At 38.7% G+C, this 20,423-nt stretch overlaps 1 protein-coding gene across 2 annotated transcripts in view; it reads left to right on the forward strand.

Moving 5' to 3' along the window:
• The first annotated feature begins 7,095 nt into the window (after window positions 1-7,095).
• ELF2 (E74 like ETS transcription factor 2) overlaps window positions 7,096-20,423 on the forward strand; it is a 29,987-nt gene continuing 16,659 nt past the window's right edge. For both annotated transcript variants that reach the window (XM_026847520.1, XM_026847521.1), the window contains exons 1-2: window positions 7,096-7,291; window positions 8,260-8,425. In XM_026847520.1, the coding sequence (XP_026703321.1) occupies window positions 7,220-7,291; window positions 8,260-8,425 (238 nt within the window). In that variant the 5' untranslated portion in view covers window positions 7,096-7,219. The remainder of the gene's footprint in view (window positions 7,292-8,259; window positions 8,426-20,423) is intronic.

Here is a 20,423-nt window from a genome sequence, read left to right on the forward strand (position 1 = left end):
CCCCCGCCCCCCCTTCCCGAAAACCGTTGCACCCCGGCTGCATAGCTGAAGCCTGGCGTAATTTTAATTGTGCCTGTAAAATGTTGCACTGTGGTAGCCCTGGTGTTGGCGTTCATCTGTTACATTTTCGGATGTGTTCTCCCATGTCTCTTTTTTCCCCACTTAAATAATTCAGTTACTCGCTCTGCGTGTTCACTCCCTTATGGCTGGTCACTGTCATGTTCCTTGTGATTTTTAACCGTTTAACTTCTTTAGCAAAGACGGATGAAGCTTGCCAACTCTCAGTTTAAAACCAGTTCGTGAGGAGGGTTGTCTGTCCGCCCAGTTCATCTCTTGTGCTTTGAAGTTGTCCGTCTTCTGTGTGCTGGTAATTATTCACCTTTGTTGCAATTTAATCATAAAGCTTTCTGCCGCTTTCTGATTAGTGTGCAGCAGACTTTGAGAGCTTTCTAGTTAGTCAAGACAAATACTATGAAATGAAGTTGAGCTCAGGGATATAGGAGCGTAAGGATTAGAGCATTCTCGAGACTCAGAAAAACAACGCTCTAACAATATAATTTCAAGGCAGTTCAGATATTTCTGTGGGCTAAAAAATGTAGAAATGGCAAGTCTGCTTGTTTCATGCTATAACTTTGAAATGAGTCAAAAGTGTGGACATCAGTGATTTGAAGAAAGCTCAGAGAACGTAAGAGTTCCGATCACTTTATAGAAATGGCTAGTTTAGGGTATGTTGAAAACCCCATGTCATTGTTTGAGAGGGGATGTTGTCACGTCATATTGAGTACTTGTCTGAGAGGTCTGGGTCGGTGACTGTCACCGCAAAACTTAATGTTGTTTCAAGAATCTCAAAGAAATTAAATAGAAGTCTACAAAATTGTACATAGTGGATCTGATCCAAGATTCTCTTCCTCCCTCTCTCCTCACTCCATCTCTAACAGTGGACAGGGGCAGTTGCTTTAGGAGATGTTCTGGGAACAGAGTGATAGTTTGTATGGTACTATCTATACTTTGATGGTTGGTATGAATACTCCTTCTGTCTCTTGGGTTTCAGAAGGTCCCTAAACTTCAGACTGTATGTGCACCTTGGTGTTTAATAGTTGCCTAAGCCATTCAGAGGCTTTACTTCCATAAAGCTGTCTGACTTAAATCTTACAGCTTACTCTTTTGACCTCTAGAATATCCTATGGAAATGAATTACAGAGTTTGTGTGAGCTACTTCCTTTTGTGTCTGTGTTGTTTTTTGTTTGGTTTTGGTGTGGTTTTTTTTTTTTGTTTTTTAAACCCACATCCTCACCAGTTAATGTCGTGTCTCTGGCCTTTTATTATGTAAAACGATGAATAATTGCTCCTTACTCTGGCTTGTAGGGGAGTGGAGATGGATGTTAAGGACCAACAATTGACACACTGGAAAGAGAAGTGTTTGTACAAAGTAGTGGTAGTGTAGAGACTTCAGTGGGAGGGAAAAGAAGGCTTAAGGGGATCTCTAAATAGAGAGCAGTGGGAAGAGAACCTGCTAATAGGATGAAATACAGGAAGGTCCAGAAGCAGCCTGCTGAAGCCACAAGGTTTTTGCACAGCGTTAATAGTTTTTAAGTGATTATAAGCTTGTATGTTTTGGGGCTCATCAGCTTTAGCTATTGAGGTTTCAGGGCAAACTCTGGATGGTCAGATTATCAAATTAAATATGCATGGAAGGAGTTCCTCTAGTTCCGCACTGGATTTGGTACATTGTTAATTTGCTCCAATGTAATAATTTCTGTGCATTCAGCAATAAAATTATTGCCTTGTATGGAAACTTCTGAAGTATGATGTGGCTGGGACTACTTTCATGACAGTTCCTCATTTTGATTTCCTTTTCTATAACTTTTAGTGATTGGTGTAATTTATAAGGTACTACAAATTGCGTGGATTGTCTGATTTGTTCCCCTGTCGTTGTGGGTGCTGAGATTTACTTTGTATCCTCTTTTTGAGCATAAGCCCCTATTCTTTATCTATTTACACGTGGTTTTGTTTGTTTGTTTGTTGTGGTTTTGTTTTTGTTGTGGTTCTTTTTTTTTTTTTTCTGTCAGCTTCTGCAGGAACTTAATTTTCCAGTTTTCAGACTTGTTCTGGGTTAAAAAAAATAGTAAGTTTATTCACCATTTCTTCTATCAATGTCAGCGTGAATCAGTTAGCCAGAGCTGTAAAAATGATCTGTGAAAATTTCTTAAAAGAAATCAACTTTCAGTCAGCATAATTTTTTTTTTTTTTCAGTGTTTGTGATGGTTAATAAGTATTGGAGTGATAGTGACATGTACTGGTATATATGAGGTGCTGCCTATGAAAGACCACCTTTGTACCCTTAGGAACCCTTGTTACAGTTAATGGGATTCTGCAGTGGTCTTGGCTGGTGTATTTCTGTACGTGCAAATAATTTCACTTTCAAGCCGCCTTCCTTAAGTTTTTTTTATGAAACCAAAGGAAGGCCTTTTTGAAAAAAGTTGTGTGTGATGCTACTGCTGGCTGCAGTCCTGCTCTTGTGGTTGCATCTGTGTAGGTATCCGCATAAATCTATCCTCAGGATTTGGGATGCCAGCTGAATAAAAGGGGGACATTGTTCCAAGTACTCTTACGTTACTTCTGAGTGCTGCAGGAGCAGCTGCCTCTGGTCACTGCTGCCCAGCCTTCTGCATGTTTGTCTTGTTTTCATGTGTGGGTACGAGTGTGTGCATCCTTTTTTCAAGCACTGATTTTTTGTTTGTTTGTTCTATAATTTAAACAAGAGTGTACTAGAACTATTTGCAGATTTATATTTAGAGTTTTGTTTTGAGGCCAGTACTAAATAACTTCACTTTCAGTCTGGCTTAGTAGAGGTGACATTCTGCCATCCTTTCCACACTGGTTTTTCAATTATTGTTTTTAATTCTGTTGAGTTCAATGTTTGCTTCTCTATTAACTTGATAGGTGGTTATGCACGGGGGGATCAACTTAAGATTGTGAGGTTTGTGGGACTGCTGCACGTTCATCACGGTTGTGATTTGAAGTGTTTATAAGTTTTCTCTGGGAGCTGCTGAAAACGTAAGAGGACCGTTTGGATTTCTTGTAGGCAGACACTCAGATACATAATGGAGGCTCTATAAACGTGCTGTTAAATATCTGAAAAAACAGTTTGGTATTTTGCAGCCTTTATGACAAGTGTTCTGTAGCCTCTGAAGACATACATGCTGTAACTGGTCTTGACCAGTGGAAAATATCAAAAACTCGAGTCTTTATTATGCCTTTTGTAGTGGTAGACGGAAACTTCTTGCTGTTGAGGCAAAGAATGTGACTTCAAGATTTGGACTTTCGGGGTTTTTTTGAGGGAGGGAGCACCTAGACTTATTTTTGTTTTCCCATGAGGGTATGTATAAAAATAAAGGATGATGCAGCAAAGCTGTTTTCCCTGTTGTAAGGGATATTCTGAATGGTTCAGAACTAGTTTTTCTCTGCATTTTCCATGACCAGGAAGAACGGGAGCGAGTGTCAGATCTGTAACAAAATGTTTTGGTCATCTCTCTTGGAAATGTTAAGGTGCGTTTTTGTCTTTTTTTTTTTTTTTTTTTTTTTTTTTTTTTTAGTGATGTCATTCCATGCTTTGCTCTGTTGTAGGTACCTCTCCAGAGAAGAATCAAGTTTGTAGTGTGTGGTTTGTGGGGTTTTTTGTTATTATTTTCAATCTTTCTACATGTTGTTCTGTAATTTAAAAACAGTCATACTTTGAACCAGCTTCTGTGCTGGCTAATTGGATTGCCGGGGATAACCTGCTCTCTTACAAACCTGAATCATCTCTTACTTTAAGAATCTGAGTCTAATTGTCTTTTGGCTTTTTTGTCTCAGTCTCGGGAAATACGAATTTTGGAAGTGATTTCTCAAAGTCGCTAGGCAGTCTTTTACAGAAGTCAGATTAGTTGTGACTTGCTAGGGAGAGGATGGGGAATAGCTTGAGCATTCTACTAAAATCTGAGGGAGAAGTGAACGGGCTTCCACAAAGACATACTGTTGAGAGAAGGGGAATAAGCCAAATGCTTAGCTGGTTCGTTCAAAACGGGGTGCGTCTGCAGGAATCTAATGTACACTTAGGTGCGTGGGGTTTGTTTGTGCATTTGTTTTTTCTTGGAACTTCTAAACCAGACTGCACTGAAACTCTTAACTTCCCACTTGCTGGCCAGTGGGTTTGCCTTTTTCCCCCGCTCTGTCAGGTTTTTGAAAAGGTTACTGAACAGCAAGTCTTTTAGTATGAAGTTCAAATCCTGTTATATAAAGACTCTGGGTCTTTCATTTATTCCTCGCCTGGACTGTTCTGTGCCATCAGTCTAAAGATACCATCCTTTTAGTGAATGCATCTCACTCTTCTGTATATTTTCCCCTGTAACATTCTTACTCACTATGAATTTCTGCTGGAACTGGAAAATTAAGATTATCTTATAAGTTTCTGCATTGCCCAATCTTCACTTCTGTAGGTAATTGGTAATACATGTAGAGATAAATTGGCACAGAAGTCATCTAAATTTCTTGTAAGCTAGGAGACAGAGAAGTAGCAGGGGTGTTTTTACATAATCTGATCTAGTACACAGTATTAAGTGTTTTCAGTTACTACAGTTTGGCAGCTGTTTGGCCACCTGTGTGGGATTATAGTACATAAAATATGAATATGCAGTGCACATGGTCTAGTATGTGATTGTTTATGTGCATTAATATACTGCATGAGAACCAAATTAGCTTTGTGACATGCTTAAGCTATGCAAAGGTACTACATGAAGTGCTACATGCTCTTACATAGACAGAAATCTGAGTTGCAGGAATAATGCTGATGTTTGAAATTGTTTGGAGGCTGTGCTTCCAAATTAAAATATCACTTCCATTCTTTAGACTTATCTTTTGGGTTATGATTGCTTGGCAGTATTTCTAGTATGGATGTAGATGGAAAACTGTAAAAGAGGAAAAAGCCTTTCTACATTACTCCTAAAAAATTTTTCCTCCTGATTGATTATTTTAGTGTATTCATAAATAGCTGTTTTTCTATTTCACGTATTTCTGAATTTAAAGATATTTGAAGTAATGTGATAATTGATAGGCAGGTAAGGAGTAGCCTTTTTTTGCTAAGGTGACAGGTGTATATGGCTCCAAGGATGCTTGTTAAAGACTTTCTAGCTTGAATTTTGTTTGCTTTATTTTTCATCAAGGAAAGCACTGATAATCAAAAGCTTTATGAATGAAACAGTGGAATTAAAGTATTACTGTGGGGATTTTTTGTGCTATTACAAATTAAATATTTTTGAGTATGAATCATGTTTTTTCATGTAAAACTGACTGCCTATGTAAGCAAAAAATGTCTTTTTTCCTAAGTTGCATGTATTTTTTTCCTTTATTTTGGAATATATCTTGCACTTATTCTGCTGCTACTGTGGCAGGGGTTAAGATGATCTCCTCTTCTTCAGTTTTATTTAATGAGGATTAATTGCTTAGCTGCTATCAGAATTTATTCTCCTTTTTGTATGTAAGGGTGAAAAATATGAATACCTTATTCTGTTGTGTCATTATTTTGAGGTTTTTTTGTTTGGTGTGGGGTGGGTTTTTTTGATTGGTTGGTTGGTTGGTGTGGTTTTGTAGTAACCTGCCATCCACCCTGTGGCTACTGTCTTTTTTTCTGCTAAGTTGGCATGGCAACATAAATGATGCCTTTCTGAGCATTTGTTATGGCTTGGTGAAGGATCCTTATTTATTATCTTGATAAATGAAACTTTAAAAAAAGTTTTTGAATAGTATTTTTTGTGGGCTTTCTTGCTAGTTGATATCAAGTTGGGGAGATTAGTAATTGTAACTTCTACTAGTATACCTAAGCTATTGTGCCTGTAAAGTTTTTGATGCCCATAGGAAGGCCAGTTACTCTGCATGAATCTGAACTAGTTTTTCCCTGTATGTGCAAGATTAATTTAGTTTAAACTGGCTGCCTGCTATTGAAAAGCAGGCTTATTGAGTTTAGCCATTGGAGTATTAATTATTAATTTTTTTTTCAGTGTGTGTTGGAAGATCCTGTTTTCTTGCAGATCTTGGTGATTGTGTTAGCTTTCTAAATGGCCAGATTTTATTAAAAAAGTTGGGCTAAATTCTGGCTTCTGTTATAAAACATTGATCTCAGTGGAGTTGCTCGCAAGGGTAATTGATATCAGATTGGGTTCTTATGTCTCACGTGGAGTATGTGCTTTCTGTTGTACAGCTAAGAAGCCAAACTTCTTAGTTTGCATCTTGAAGTAGTAAACTGCTCCTCATAGCCCAAGGTTTATGAACACAGATTATTTGTGCCTTCCAAAGACAGGATATGAGTAATAATATTTATTCAGAATAAATAAATAGCAGTTGTTTAGAAACAAAGCACTGCTGTTAATCTGCTTTTAAAGAAATTCCCAAAGATGGAGGTTATATATCTTTGTAAATTCAGTGAGTCTGTGGTATATCCAAATTAAAGCATTATCATGTGGAATAAGAATTTCTTCTCTAGGAAAAAAAGGAATTGCTACAAAACTTTATTTCTAAGAAAACTGTAGATTAGAAGTTAAGTATGTCTTTATGAGGTGTGTATTATATATGCATTGTTTTAAAAAGGCTGTATGTTTGAAAGCTTTATGAAGCTAGTTATGAAACAACACTGACTCTAATAGAACAAGTAGAAACTGAAATTTAAAAAAAATCTCCTCATTTAATAGGAAAACAGTACCACTAACTCAAATGTGTGTATGCCTCAAAAAACTAGTTGGTACTTTACCTCAGTGAGAAATTAATGGTTTTGGCTGATGGAAGTAAGGAAATTATTTGTTTTTTAAATGTTGTGAAATTTAGCAAATTGCAAAGGACCAAACTGAAATTGTATTATGTTAGTATTAAAAGTTAGTGTGAAACTTGTGTTGTATTGCAGTATTCACTATTAACTTTAGCAGGGTCAGCGCATTCTGTCACATCTGTTGTGTTCGCTAACGCCCTCTTTTGAAGTAGAGATGGAGCATGGAATAGCTTTCATAAAATTTGGAAGACTTTTGAGTATGAACTATGCAAATAACTTAAAATTATTTTGTGTTTCAGCTGCCTCTGCTTAGCTGTTTAACAGAAGTGGATTGTGAATTTCAGCCTTTGATAACCTCGGGCTATCAGCATTACTGTCCTCGAGATAGATAACAACTCTCAAAGCATCTTCAGGGAATGCACCATGACATCAGCAGTGGTTGATACTGGAGGCCCTGGCCTGGAGTTTGACAGCAATGGAATAAAAGATCAAGAGGTTAGAAAAATAAATAACATTTATTTACTAACAAACTTTACACCTTTTCTCTTCATTTGAAAGAAAAATTCAGTGTAAACTTGCTGTGAAAGCAAATTAAGTAGCTTAAAGATTGTTTTGTGAGGAGGAAGAGAGCAGCCCATTTTTCAAATATCTTTATTAAAAAGATTTTATTATCACAGAGAACTGGAAGCAGTAAGTTTTGGAGCCTGCAGTACAACCGTGGTTTTACAAAATTGTATTCTACATTAAGCATCTCTTCAAAGATCTCAGATGTGTCTTAAAGTGTAGAACGTGATGAGCAGAACAATGCAAGGATGTTTTTCACAGCTGGCCAATGCAACGTTTTTGCTCGTGTTTTGCATTCTTACCAACAAATAATGAATATATTCTTCTATCCCATAGCTTGTATTAAGTTGAATCTGGCAGGGTTCCACTTCTGTAACAATTTAACAGATTAAATATGCTGTTACAGACATTTTCATCCTTAAATAAGTAGAGATAGGCATATGGGCTTTGAAGTAGCCAGTTCTTTTGTGATAGCTTATGTACTTAATGCAAAACATGAGTGTTCGTTAAGATATAGGTCAGATCTAGGTATGTTGCAGTACACATGCAAAGCTTTTTTGTGGAGCAGAGGGAGAAGAAACACTTTCCACAGCTGAATGTCTTAATTAGAAAGTGTGCTCTTTCCAATATCTTAAAGCTGTCTGATACTTTAAATTTTAAGTGCTTAAAGCCAGGAAAATACCTTTGAGATTCAGGAAGGACCCTTTGGTGGATAAGCTATCTTTTTTTTTTTTTTTTCTACTATTATTCTGTTGCTTTAGAAGAAAATTTCCTTTAAAAATATTTAAAATTATGATCACTATTCCATAAAATATGTAAGAGCATAAGAGGAAAATATTGATATAGAAATCCAGCAGTGCAGTATTTAGAGTGTTGTGTGTGTTTGTTTTTTTCTATAGGAAAATGAGCCAGTCTCTGAATTCCCAGCAGTGATTGTGGAGCCAGTTCCTAGTGCCAGACTAGAACAGGGTTATGCTGCTCAGGTCCTGGTTTATGATGACGAGACATACCTGATGCAAGATGTAGCAGAGGAACAAGAAATTGAGACTGAAACTGTGGAAACAGGTAGACTTAATTTATATTTTTATGAGATTTTTGTACTTTTAGAAGTTCCTGAGGAATGTGACTTTGTGTTTACCCAGAGGATGGAGATCCTGACCTGCATTTACATCTCTTCCTTCAAAATATAGTTTTACTTAGCTTTGCTGGTGACAGGATTGGGACTTGGGAGGTAAAAATGTCACCTTAGCTCAAAGTGCTGCATTGTAACACTGTTTCCTCATGAGCAGGCAGATCTTCATTGATGCCTTTGTTACCTATTTGTGCAGGGAGTTAACTAGAAACTAAACTTGGAGTTTTAAAAAAAATCAGCTGAGCCAGGAAGCTGGTTAGAACTTAGTTATACAAAGTGTCTGAGCTAAATAACTGCAGGGCAGCTGGCAATATGGACTTAGTGGCTCTGCCCTACCTATCTTCCAGCTCTTCCCCCTTCCCATGAGCTCTATCCCTTGCTATTCTGCCTTTTGGTTCAAGAGGGATTTTATTGCTGGTTTCATGGCAGCAGCGCGTGGCTGGGGGCAGTGGCGTTAGATTGTCCTTTTATGGGCTAAAAGCCTAATAGATTGAAATTAACTCAGCTATATGGTAAAACACCAAGTTCTGAAGAAACGAAGGAGCAGAGCTTTGGCTTTAAAGCAGCTGACCTCTTTAGCTATAAGTGTGTATATTTCTGTACGCCTCTCTCCGAAGAGCAGGAGCTTTGAACTTTTTGAGAGGGACCAAAGTCTGTTTAAACTGTCTGAAGGAGCAAAAGTTGTGCTCATATGGGAGCCTAATTACATCTGACTGCTGGGCTGCTGCTGTGCTACAATTTCTGTTGTCCCTCTCACTTGTTTTCTTGTGCTGCTTCTCATACTTGTTGAACCTTTTTTATCCATTTCAATATGCTAATTTTGCCAGAAAATAATAGCAAGGAAACCCTCGACTGTTGTGTGTTTCTGTTCAGTTAACTTTCTGCTGCATTGGCATACTGACATGGCTCAGCCAATGGTCTGATGAGTGCTGGGGTAGGGACTGCACAGAACTGCAGCCAAAAGGAGGACAGGCCCTCTTGGGCACTCTGTACTGAATTGGTGAGACTAGATCATGCAGAGCATATGGTTCTATCCTTGGGCTGCCTAATTTAGAGTTGGAGTTTGAATTCATAATGTCAGGCAAGCAAAACAAAGCCGACTCTTCTTTTCATTCAGCTGCTTAACGTTGCAGCCCAGTAAATATGTGTGCATTCCCATCAGATTAGGTAGGTTTCAGTTCAGATTTCTTTGCAAACAGTGGACGCAATTGCTCACATGTCTTTCTGAATCTGGATATTAATCTCCCATAGCGCTGCATCAAAAATCACATGCATCAGCTTCATGAGATTTGCGTGAACTAATGGTTCGGGTTTTGGGAGAATACTTACAATTGCAGTTTATTCAAATGTGTTTTGAATTAAATATGCTAATTAGAAGTTAAACAAATTCATGTAAGAAAAGATAGGAAAAGAATTTATTTTTTTTTACTATGGTAACAAAACTTTTAAGATTAAGATAAGTGAGAAATTAGGGTGTTCTTCCCAAGAAGTTCGAGTCTTATAAAATAAACTTGTATTTGAAAAGCTCTAAGAGTTTCTACTTTGAAGGTTTCTGCATTCAGAAATGTTGGTTTTTAAACATTAAATATGCTGCTTCTTTTAAGATATTAGTCAATTAATGGCTAACAGAACAGTTATTTTAGGATAGAGCTACTGTGAATGAACTCTGTATGTTTTTAAGTATTTTCTATCCAAAATAAATTAGTGGAAATGACAGTTAAAAACTTGAAGCTCTTCTGTAGGAATTTATTTTTTATTTTGGTTAAGCTACTGTTCAAAGAAAGAGACGTGGCTGCTTCCAAGTCTTGATATTTGAAAGTACAGTCTTAAAATTTATAGGGCACTTGATATGATAATTTGGTGAGTTTGTGTTTGGAGATGTTACGGGGTGTGTCTTGACTGCACATAGTTTGATGTTTGAGGGTTTTTTTAATTTTCATAAGCATGAGTTGCAGAAGTGTGAATCTAAGTGCGTTTTTTAATTTTTATTTTTGTAGGGGAAGGGAAGAGATACTGGTCTGTGGGTAGGAAGCAACTTGATGTCAGAGAGGTTGTAAAAGGTGCCATAGTAAATGTTAATGAGGAAGCAGGCTAGGGAGAAACAAGTAAACAAGGTATAATAGTGTTTAATTTTAGTGTTCATTTAGCATTTTAAGATGCCAATTTTATGAAGTGTATACCTTTGTTATGCTAATGATCCTAATTTAGATAGGTACAACAGTTTGATTTCTGTACATCTTAGAAGAAATATCCATTGTTGCTAAATGAGTCTCAACTGATTCTAAATGTCAGACCTAATTGCTACAAAAAATTCACACTGATAAATGTAGAGGTGTTGCACCAGGAATGAGTAGATTTAATATCTGTTGTTTCTAGACTACAGGCAGCACAGGAAATACTAAAACAAATATTTTAAAAGAAGCCTTGACAGTATTTGCGATGATACATATCCACATAACCTAGCACGCACCCAGTTGTCACTATCTTTATTGTTGGCCGTGGGCCTAATGCTGTTTTGTTTTGTTTTTTTTCCCCTGTGACAGTCCACTGGCAGTTCCAGTGACTCCTGATACACATGCTGTACAGTGTTACAACATAATGTATTCTGAGAGCCTTGAGCTACTTTGCAGTTAATCTAAAGCTGCGTGATTTGGTAAAATATAGCATTATTCTAGCCTTCAGAGATAGGGATCAGTACCCTTTGTGATAAATGTGGTGGAGTAGCTGATGTGGTCAGATTTACTTAGGACTCTGGAAAGATGGTCTGTGCTGTGCGTGGAATGGTTCTGGTTGTGGTTTGCTATTCTGTGATTGGATTTGAGATTCTGTGGACTGTAAGGACTGTCAGTGCTGATCCAAGAGCAGAATCGGGACCCATAATGTTGTTTTGTATTAAAAAACTTCTTGCATTTATAAAACCACAATTCAAATAAAATATTTATATAAAATATAACTATTATAAATAATCATATCTATAAATACTGGTGAATTTTTAGTTAATTCTAGTGAAGTATGGAGTTTTGCCTGCCATGCTCCTTCCACCCTGTTTCCCACTAATCCAGCTTGTTTCATTAATCAAGGATCATTAAGTATAATTAATCCTTTAACTATAAAATTAATCCATTATCTATAAAAGTAAAACCGAAGAGTCTTTTAATAAAAAAGACTCAATAGTTCAAGTTGGTTTTTTTGTCTTATTCCTGAAAAAACCTCCCTGTCTCTTTAGAATAAAAAAAAAAATCTTAACAAAGGAGTTTTCTAGGAAAACAAAATGTAGAATTTTTTGTCTTTTAAGGTGACCTGATGACATTCTCAGTGGAAGTAGTGAGTGCCTTCTATAATGTTTGAAAGAGAAAGTATAAGCTTTAGTTTGGCATAGTGTTTAAATTTCTTTTCCAATGTGTGTGATATCATTCTTAGGAGTGGTACCTGTAGACTATTGGGGACTGAGTTAGTCTTAATTTTTTTTTTTTTACTGTAACATTGAAAGTGTTTGTATCATAAACAATACAGCCTTGTTAATTAATTAATAACATCCATAATTTGTTGGCTTTTCTGAGTAGTTATCTGTCCTTAAAGTAATTAGCACTTCAATTTTAGGATTCATTCAGCAAAACATTTGTAGTTTACATAACAGCAGAAGCTGCTGTCTTGAAAGAAGCAGTCACTCTGAAATTAACAGTTGCTGTAGTTCTCTTTGTCATGCCAGAGAACCCACGGTGTGATGTGTGCTAATGGGGTAATCTAATATTTGGATTTACCATATGTGCAGTGCTGAAGGTACTACAATCGTGATCTTCAGATTTTATACGTGGATGATGCCCAGGTCTTTCAGTCAAATCAAATAGATTGCTATTTAAGTAGGAAAATGTTGTTTTAAAAAAGCCAAGTTACCTGGACCTTAGTCATTAAAATTGGTTAGTACTTTCTCAACTTCTTTCATATTGATCTTATGCCTGTGCTGGTACTACATTTCTTCTCTGTTATCTCACCATGAATTTGAAAAAACAGTGTTATTTGTTATTTACTAGTCTTGTTGAAAAGTAGGCAGCAATTAAGCAGATGTTGCTGTAAATACAGTAGAGCTTGATCCCTGCGAGAGGTATACCAATATCATACTGCCAATATAGACTCTGATTTAATTTGGTTTGGTGAACCTTATTTCTTGTATCAATATTATTTTTCCCTTTGTATTTTATGGATCATCAAAGTGGCAAGTACAAGGTTTGGGATTTTTTTTTTCTCACAACTTTAAAGAGAAAACAAAGCTACTGCTTTGAGGTATCACTTGACTTGTGAACTGTCACCACATTTTTTTAATTGGATGTTCCATCAGAAATCCTCCCTGTGGTGCAAGATGAAAGTCTGTTTTAATTCTGTAACTGTTATTGCCACAGGGGGGTAGAAGATCTGCATGAAAAAATGGGGATCTGAAAATAAGCCCCTACAGGTTTACGATCTGATGGAAAAATATTGAGCTACAGAGGCAACAACGATGGTATGTTTGTCTGTAACCTTAATTTTCTTTTTTCCCCAGGAAGTTCAGTTGAAACTATCATGTAAATTGATAGCCATCCTTAAAAAGGGAGGCAGTTGAATAAATAGTGAGTTTAGGCTTAACTTCTCCCCTAGTTTACACAAGTGCATGAATAATACACATAGTTTAAGGCAACTTTTCTTTTATGGTGGAAATTTTGGGTTACTAGTTATAAAGCTAGTTCCCACTGTGATAACAGCATATATCTATGTGAAGGGTTTAGTTACAGAATCACAGAATCATCTAGATTGGAAAAGACCTTGAAGATCATCCAGTCCAACCATTAACCTCACACTGACCATTCTCAACTACACCAGATCCCTCAGCGCTATGTCAGTGCGACTCCTTAACACCTCCAGGGATGGGGACTCCACCACCTCCCTGGGCAGCCCATTCCAACGACCAACAACCCCTTCTGGAAATAAATGCTTCCGAATATCCAGTCTAAACCTTCCCTGGCGCAACTTGAGGCCATTCCCTCTTGTTCTGTCACTTTCTACTAGGCTAAAGAGACTCATCCCCAGCCCTCTGCACCCTCCTTTCAGGGAGCTGTAGAGGGCGGTGAGGTCTCCCCTCAGCCTCCTCTTCTCCAGACTAAACACCCCCAGTTCCCTCAGCCGCTCCCCGTACGACCTGTGCTCCAGACCCTGCACCAGCTCCGTTGCCCTTCTCTGGACACGCTCAAGTCATTCAATGTCCTTTTTGGAGTGAGGGGCCCAAAACTGAACACAGGAATCGAGGGGCGGCCTCACCAGTGCCCAGTACAGGGGTGAGATCCCTTCCCTGTCCCTGCTGGCCACGCTATTGCTGACACAAGCCAGGATGCCATTGGCCTTCTTGGCCCCCTGGGCACACTGCTGGCTCCTGTTCAGCCGGCTGTCAATCAACTCCCCTAGGTCCTTCTCTGAGTGGCAGCTCTCCAGCCACTCCTCCCCAAGCCTGTAGCGCTGCTGGGGGTTGTTGTGGCCCAAGGGCAGCCCCCTGCATTTGGCCTGATTGAAACTCCTCCAGTTGGGCTCAGCCCATGGCTCCAGCCTGTCCAGGTCTCTCTGCAGAGCCTCCCCACCCTCGAGCAGATCAACACTCCCACCCAACTGGGTGTCATCTGCAAACTGACTGAGGGGGCACTCGATCCCCTTGTCTAGATCATCCATAAAGATTTTGAACAGGAGTGGCCCCAAAACCGAGCCCTGGGGGACACCACTCCTGACTGGTTATACCTGGGTTTTTTTGCCCCTATGTGTCTTCTCTCATTATGATTAAAACTTCTTAATTCTGGCTTCTTTTATGTGAATTTGAGCCTGTGAACTCTTGTTTATCTCAGATGAGTTCTCATCAGTTTTTAAATATCATATACTAAGAACTCATTATTAGACCTGGTTAGAATCTTACCTTTGATTATGGCATGTGTATATAAGGGATAAGCAAAACAATGTTTTCATTCATTCTATCCAGACATTATTTGATTAAATTTACCAAAAAATGACTTAACACAGACATCTGGTGTACGCTTTGGTGTGCGCTGACATCCATCCTATTGATTGAACTTAATTTCCTTATGCAGATAGCTTGATGAGAGTTTTAAAAGTGGAGAGCACTTTGCTTTAGAAGACTGTGCTGACTACAAACAAGAGTTTGGACATTCTAACAACCTGGTTAATCTCTCACATAAGTTGGTACTGCCTTCATCATAGAGCTAAGATGAAGCCCGTTAGCTAGATAAAAGCAAGGTAAAACTTTGCATGCAGTCCTTGCTCTTTAAGAATTAGGTGTCTTTGATAGATTAAGAGTTAAGAATTTATCCTTTGAATGTGAGCTAATTCTGGTTTTGACAGCATGCTGCTGTTACACTGGTGTGAGTTCACTGCCACGAAATCAGTTGCATTTTTCTACTTAAATGTTGATGACAGCGAAACAAAATGATCCCCCTCCTATTGCATGTGCTATTGTATAGCGCTTAGAGCAGTTACACCAAGGGCATATACATCTGTTCTCAGTAACGTTCTTAATTCAGAAACAAAATTCAACTGCAACTTAAATTTTATGTCATCTTGGCTGGTGTTTCCTTTACTGAGAAATTAATGCCAAGAGCTGCACAGCTGCTCTATAGATGATAGTATTCTTATGTAATAGTAACAGCCTGGTTGTGGTGTCCAGTTCTCCATGGATTTCAGGTTTCTGCCTTGCTGCATTCAGTGCTCCATTGATACTGAAAGAACACTGCAAGATTAAGTATTTTGTAATAAAACCTAATTCAACTATACATTTTGGACATAATTTTTATTTTCTGAAGCTGATGTGAGGCTAACTGGATGATTTGCTAGTGTGAGCCATTATGGGTTGGACTTCAGATGTGCAGATGCACTCTTCTCTAAACTCACAATGCCAGTTGCATCTGGGAGCAAGAATCTGTAGGATGTTACTGTGAAGACTCAGCCACAGCATTTTACTAATTTAAGTGGGAAAATTTTGTGGTTTGTGCCTTGAAATTAGAATGCAGTATGGTATGCCAAAACCATTGTGGTATGATTGCATGAGTTAGTGGTCTTTATTGATCAAAAATATAGTGACAGACTTGAAAGTAATAATTTTTAAATGTGATCTGCATATTAGAAGGGAGATTCTAGTTGACAGCAAGTTCTAGGATCACAGTAAATCCATATATGCTTGAGCAGCACATTTAGTCCTTATAAAGATTCAGCAGACATACAGAATAGACATTAGTTGTTGTCGGAGAAGTCTTAAGGAATTGGAAACGATAGGTCTTGAACAAAGTGCCCAATGGTGGCATAGGTTGTATGCCAACCTATTACCAATCTCAAATACTGTGAATTTTGTAAAAACTTGTAACGTGCTTTGCAAATATTTGATTTATAGTTGTTTGCTAGACTGCCTTGAAATTAAAGAATTTCATTACAAGTCAGAGAGGGAAGTGCATATATCACACTTTTTTTTTTTTTGAGACGGCCAAGTATTTCTTATTCTGCATTCACAAGTAATAATGCTGGAATGTAAACACTGCTGTTTTGGGTAACTCTTCTCCTGTTTGTTAAAGGTAGTATCAAATCCTGAGAATACATTTGCTTTTCTGTGTGGAATCACTAATTGCCATAAGAATAGTGACACTAGGATCCTGAGTCCACTTAGAGGCCCAGGTTGTGAGAGATTCATGGTTTTGGTATTATTAGACTTCATATGGTGTAGTCAAGAAGGTAAGCCTGGCACGGTCACTGACTCCTTTCCTCAGTATTTCCCTGGTTCCTCCAGGGACACTTTGTGGTTATTTTGCTATTACTTTTGCAGTTTTCTACTGTGAAATCCATGGTGGATGGTAATGATTTTGCTGATAAAGGAGACTGTTTCATCTTCTTGCATGTTTCTGGAATCTGTTAAAAATGTTTCTCTATATCATTACCCTTGGAATGCAATAATAATTTATCAACAGTTTGATAGCCTGCTGTTGAGGATGGTAATTACTTCTGTAATTTAGATGTGAATTTCTTCAGGATCCTGGGCAAAACTGGCCTTTCTGTAACTATTTAAAATCTGTAGGTGGTTTTGGCACTCGGGAGAGGACATGCCTGGACTTCTGAAGTGACTTGAAGCTTTTTAGCTTGACTGATATTTCAGTATTGTGACTCTTAACCATTTGCAATTTCTCATGTGTACTGCAAATACTACCCTCAGGCAGATGGCCATCTAGCCTTGACTACTTACTTAAACAAATCGCCTCTGTAAGAAGTTACTGCTTTACAATAATTGCCTTTTCCCAGAATAGCTTTGTCATACTAGAATACAACTGGAACCCTCTGTGGCTAAAAGTAATTAAATGCGTGGTATTTTCCCTTTCTGGTTCATCAATTGCTGTCAGTGAAGAGAAAAGGTGCTATTGGAAGGTTATACTTTCAGTGCTTCAAGTTACAAAGCTTGTGAAATGGTTTTCCGAAAGAAATTAGTCTATTACCGGTGAATAGTGGGAAAAGCAATTTTGCATAGGAGATTATGGAAGAGAAGACTGATTCCTATGTAGCCACTGAATGCTGTATTAGTTTTGAGGGCTTTTCGAGGAAATGCTTAAGATAATGGATGATCCCACTCCCATCCGCTTCTGCAAACCTGCTGGAACCTTCCAGTTTTTCGTATTTTGAATTTCTATATCCACTGTCTTGCATGCAACTAATCACATCCAGCGTCTTGTCTTGAGTTCAAAACAATCAGGATGAAGCTTAACTGGTGCATATTGCAAAGGAGAAATTAAGCTTATTTTCTTTAATACTGTATCCCTTAACAAGAAGGCATGAGTTGATATTTTACTTCTGTGTTTATACAAGCAGGGGGATACAGTTCACTCAGATGTTTCTGTTGTTGAAGTTCCTTATCTGCAAAAGACTCAGGGATGCCCAGGGATAGAGATACTGTCAGCTAAAAATGCAATTACTTGTTATTGTCTTGAAATTACTTACCTCCTGGATATTAGAACATGTTGTCTTTTTGTGGTGTTGGTGGTTGGTTTGTTTTTTTTTCTGGCAGTTGGTAGATGTAGCATGTAATGAGCGTGTAGGTCTACCTGGCAGACCTTGACAGCTGATCTTGTAATTTAAAAAATTACAATAAAGCTTAGTCTCTCTATACCTTTAACGGTAAAAACCCCACACAAATACAATTTCTGTCTGAGAAAGAATGATGCTGTTCAGGGATCAGTTTCTATGTATTTGCCAGAGAAGTGTAAGTTAATCTGCAATTTTCATGTGGTCCTGTTACATTACAGTAAATATTTCTTGCCTCACTGGGCCACCCACTACTCTTTTGAGTAGATTTTGTAGCCCTCTTTGTTAGCCTTCTGCCTAGAAAGGAGCTTTAAAGGAGATTTAGAAGTTATGTGTATGTTTACTATTTCCCTATTGACTGTCTTTTTTCCCTGAAATAGTAAGATTTTATTAGCATGACAAATCAATTAGCGTTCAGCATAAAATACTGGAAATCATATAGTTTAAACAGATGGAACTGCGGAAGTTTTGGAGAAAGTCACATTCCTCCTTACAGACGGCGTTATGCTTTAATACTATACTTGTATAAATAAGTTGGGCACAGGTCAAAATGATGGCTTTATTGTAGTTGCTTACATTATAATCCTGAAAGTGCATGGACTTGGACTTTTTTCAACTGACTGGAATCCCTTGGGCATCCAGTGATACTCTCTCTATGTATGATCAGAGGGAGCGAAGAATCAGAATAATGTGTGCAGCTGTTGGAGTCCATTTCATGTGAATTGGCAAACACTGCCAAGTCTGTGTTCACAGTAGTAAATAAATGCTGCTTAGAAAACTGGTATTAAACCCAGAGCTTGATGTTTTATACTCTTTTTTTAATTCATTTTGGACACATGGTGTTTGTCAAAAAATTGCACAGGCAGACTACTTGAATGCACTTATTCAAGGAGTCCACATATTTCAGGCAAAACTTCATTCTACCCGTAGGGGGTAGAGGGAACAACTTGGATATGAGTCAAGCACTTCAGTTTGTGACTGGAAGTTGCAATCAGCAAACAATCCTCAGTGAATTACATAGCAAACAGTAAGGCAACAAACTATGAATGCATCTTCTCCCAAGTATTCAAGTGTGAACTCCTACTGACACAGGTCTGGATTTTCAAAGGTATTTAATGTCTTGGTGCACCTTTTGATCTGGATCTAAACTGACAAACTGTTTTTAACTGTATTTTATTGCTGTGGACCAAACTGCTTGAAGAGAAGTCTGGTAAATGATGATTTTAAACAGCAGCACACAGGATAAAGTGATGTGAGCACATGGTTATTCCCGTACTTGGTATGTAAGCTGAATCTTCGGTGTCGCTAAACCACCCTGTATGAGGCTTCCACTTCAATTTGAGGATGTTTTAATGAAGGGCTATCAAATTTTATTGCACGTTTAAGTGTGTACCTACTTAAAATGCCTTTATTTGTCCTTGGGCTTGTCTCCACTAGAAAAATTTCTGCTGGAGAATACAGCAGAGTCCCCTAGTGGGAATATGCTGACAGAAGGAATTCTTATTAACGCCACTATTCCACCTCTCTGAATAACACAAGCTGACAGGAGCACACTGCTGTTGGCAAAGCTGTATCTGCATGAGAGCTTTTTTTTCCGTCACAGCCGGCTAGAGAGTACCTTTTTTGTCCATGCTTCTGGCTGGAAAGAGCTCGGCTGGCAGAACTTTAGCATAGAGCTACCCTTAGATATCATGGCTTGAGTATGAGAATCAATGATCTCGCTTGCAGGTCTTGTTCATTAGCTGATGAGATGATGAACAAATTGAATTCCTTACAGCCAGGAATAGATGAGCAGTCTACAAACTACCTGAATTTTTATTTGAGTATATAAATACGGTCAGTAAATTGTATTCCCAAAAGGCCTTGAGAGTTGTAGTAGGAGTGTGATCTGTCAAAAATTTGAGGTACTGAATTTACGAGTTGATTTATGCTGGGTGCTATGCTGTGATTTCTGTGCTGGAGAAATCGCTCCTAAATTCTTGCTTGTGATCTAGATCCTAGGAGTACTAAAACGCGAGAGGGGGAGAGAGATTCCAGGTTGTCAGATAGATGGGGCTTGTGCCCTCTGCCTTTGCCTGAGGGAGCTGTGAGGCTGTTGCCTACAGGGAAGTCTTTTTGGCCAACAACTGGGTGCTTGATCCTTCCAGTACTGGCTGAACGATACAGGCCTAGGCAGGTGTCCGTGGCGTGGCAGGAGTTCTTACACCCACAGGATCTCCACGTGTAGCTTCACGTGGGAAGCGCTTTGCTTGTCTTGCCATAGCTGCTCTTTGCGTGCAGCTCCAAAGTTTCACCCCAGGAAGCAGCAGCGGGGACGCAGCAGGGAAGCTTGGCAAACGCCTTCTCGTGGCTGTTGCTTCTGTCCAGCTGGAGCGTGCCGGGGGCCTGGCGGGGAGGGCTGGGGTGTTATGAAAGCGGGTTGTTCTTCTGATGAGAGAGGACACAACCCTAAAAAGTAGTGGTGGTGTTTTTTTTTTAATTAAGAGAGCAGTGCAACTTTTTTTTTTTTTTTTTTTCCCCACAAATCTGCTCAGAGGTTAGATTGGATGAAGAATGGGCCCTCTGGCTATCTGGAAAGGGCTCTTGAAGTCAGCCCTGCTACTGTCAAGGAGACGAGGTGGATTATTGCATTTAAGAAAGTGAGGTTTTCTGGCAAAATATTACTCGAGTAGGTCGTCTGGGCATTTGCTAGGGAGAAAACTTGTAAGGCTTGTCTCGCTGCGGACCCTCGGGCTGCTCCCGCGAGAAACGCTGCCCTCACAGGGGTCGTATCGGTGTTCGGGGAGCGCCACCGGGGCACGGAAGTGCCGGCGGCAGCGGGGCGAAGGCGGGGACGGCGGCGGTCCC

This window comes from Athene cunicularia (assembly GCF_003259725.1).
Source record: "Athene cunicularia isolate RWA chromosome 4 unlocalized genomic scaffold, athCun1 chr4_part2, whole genome shotgun sequence".
NCBI lineage: Eukaryota > Metazoa > Chordata > Aves > Strigiformes > Strigidae > Athene > Athene cunicularia.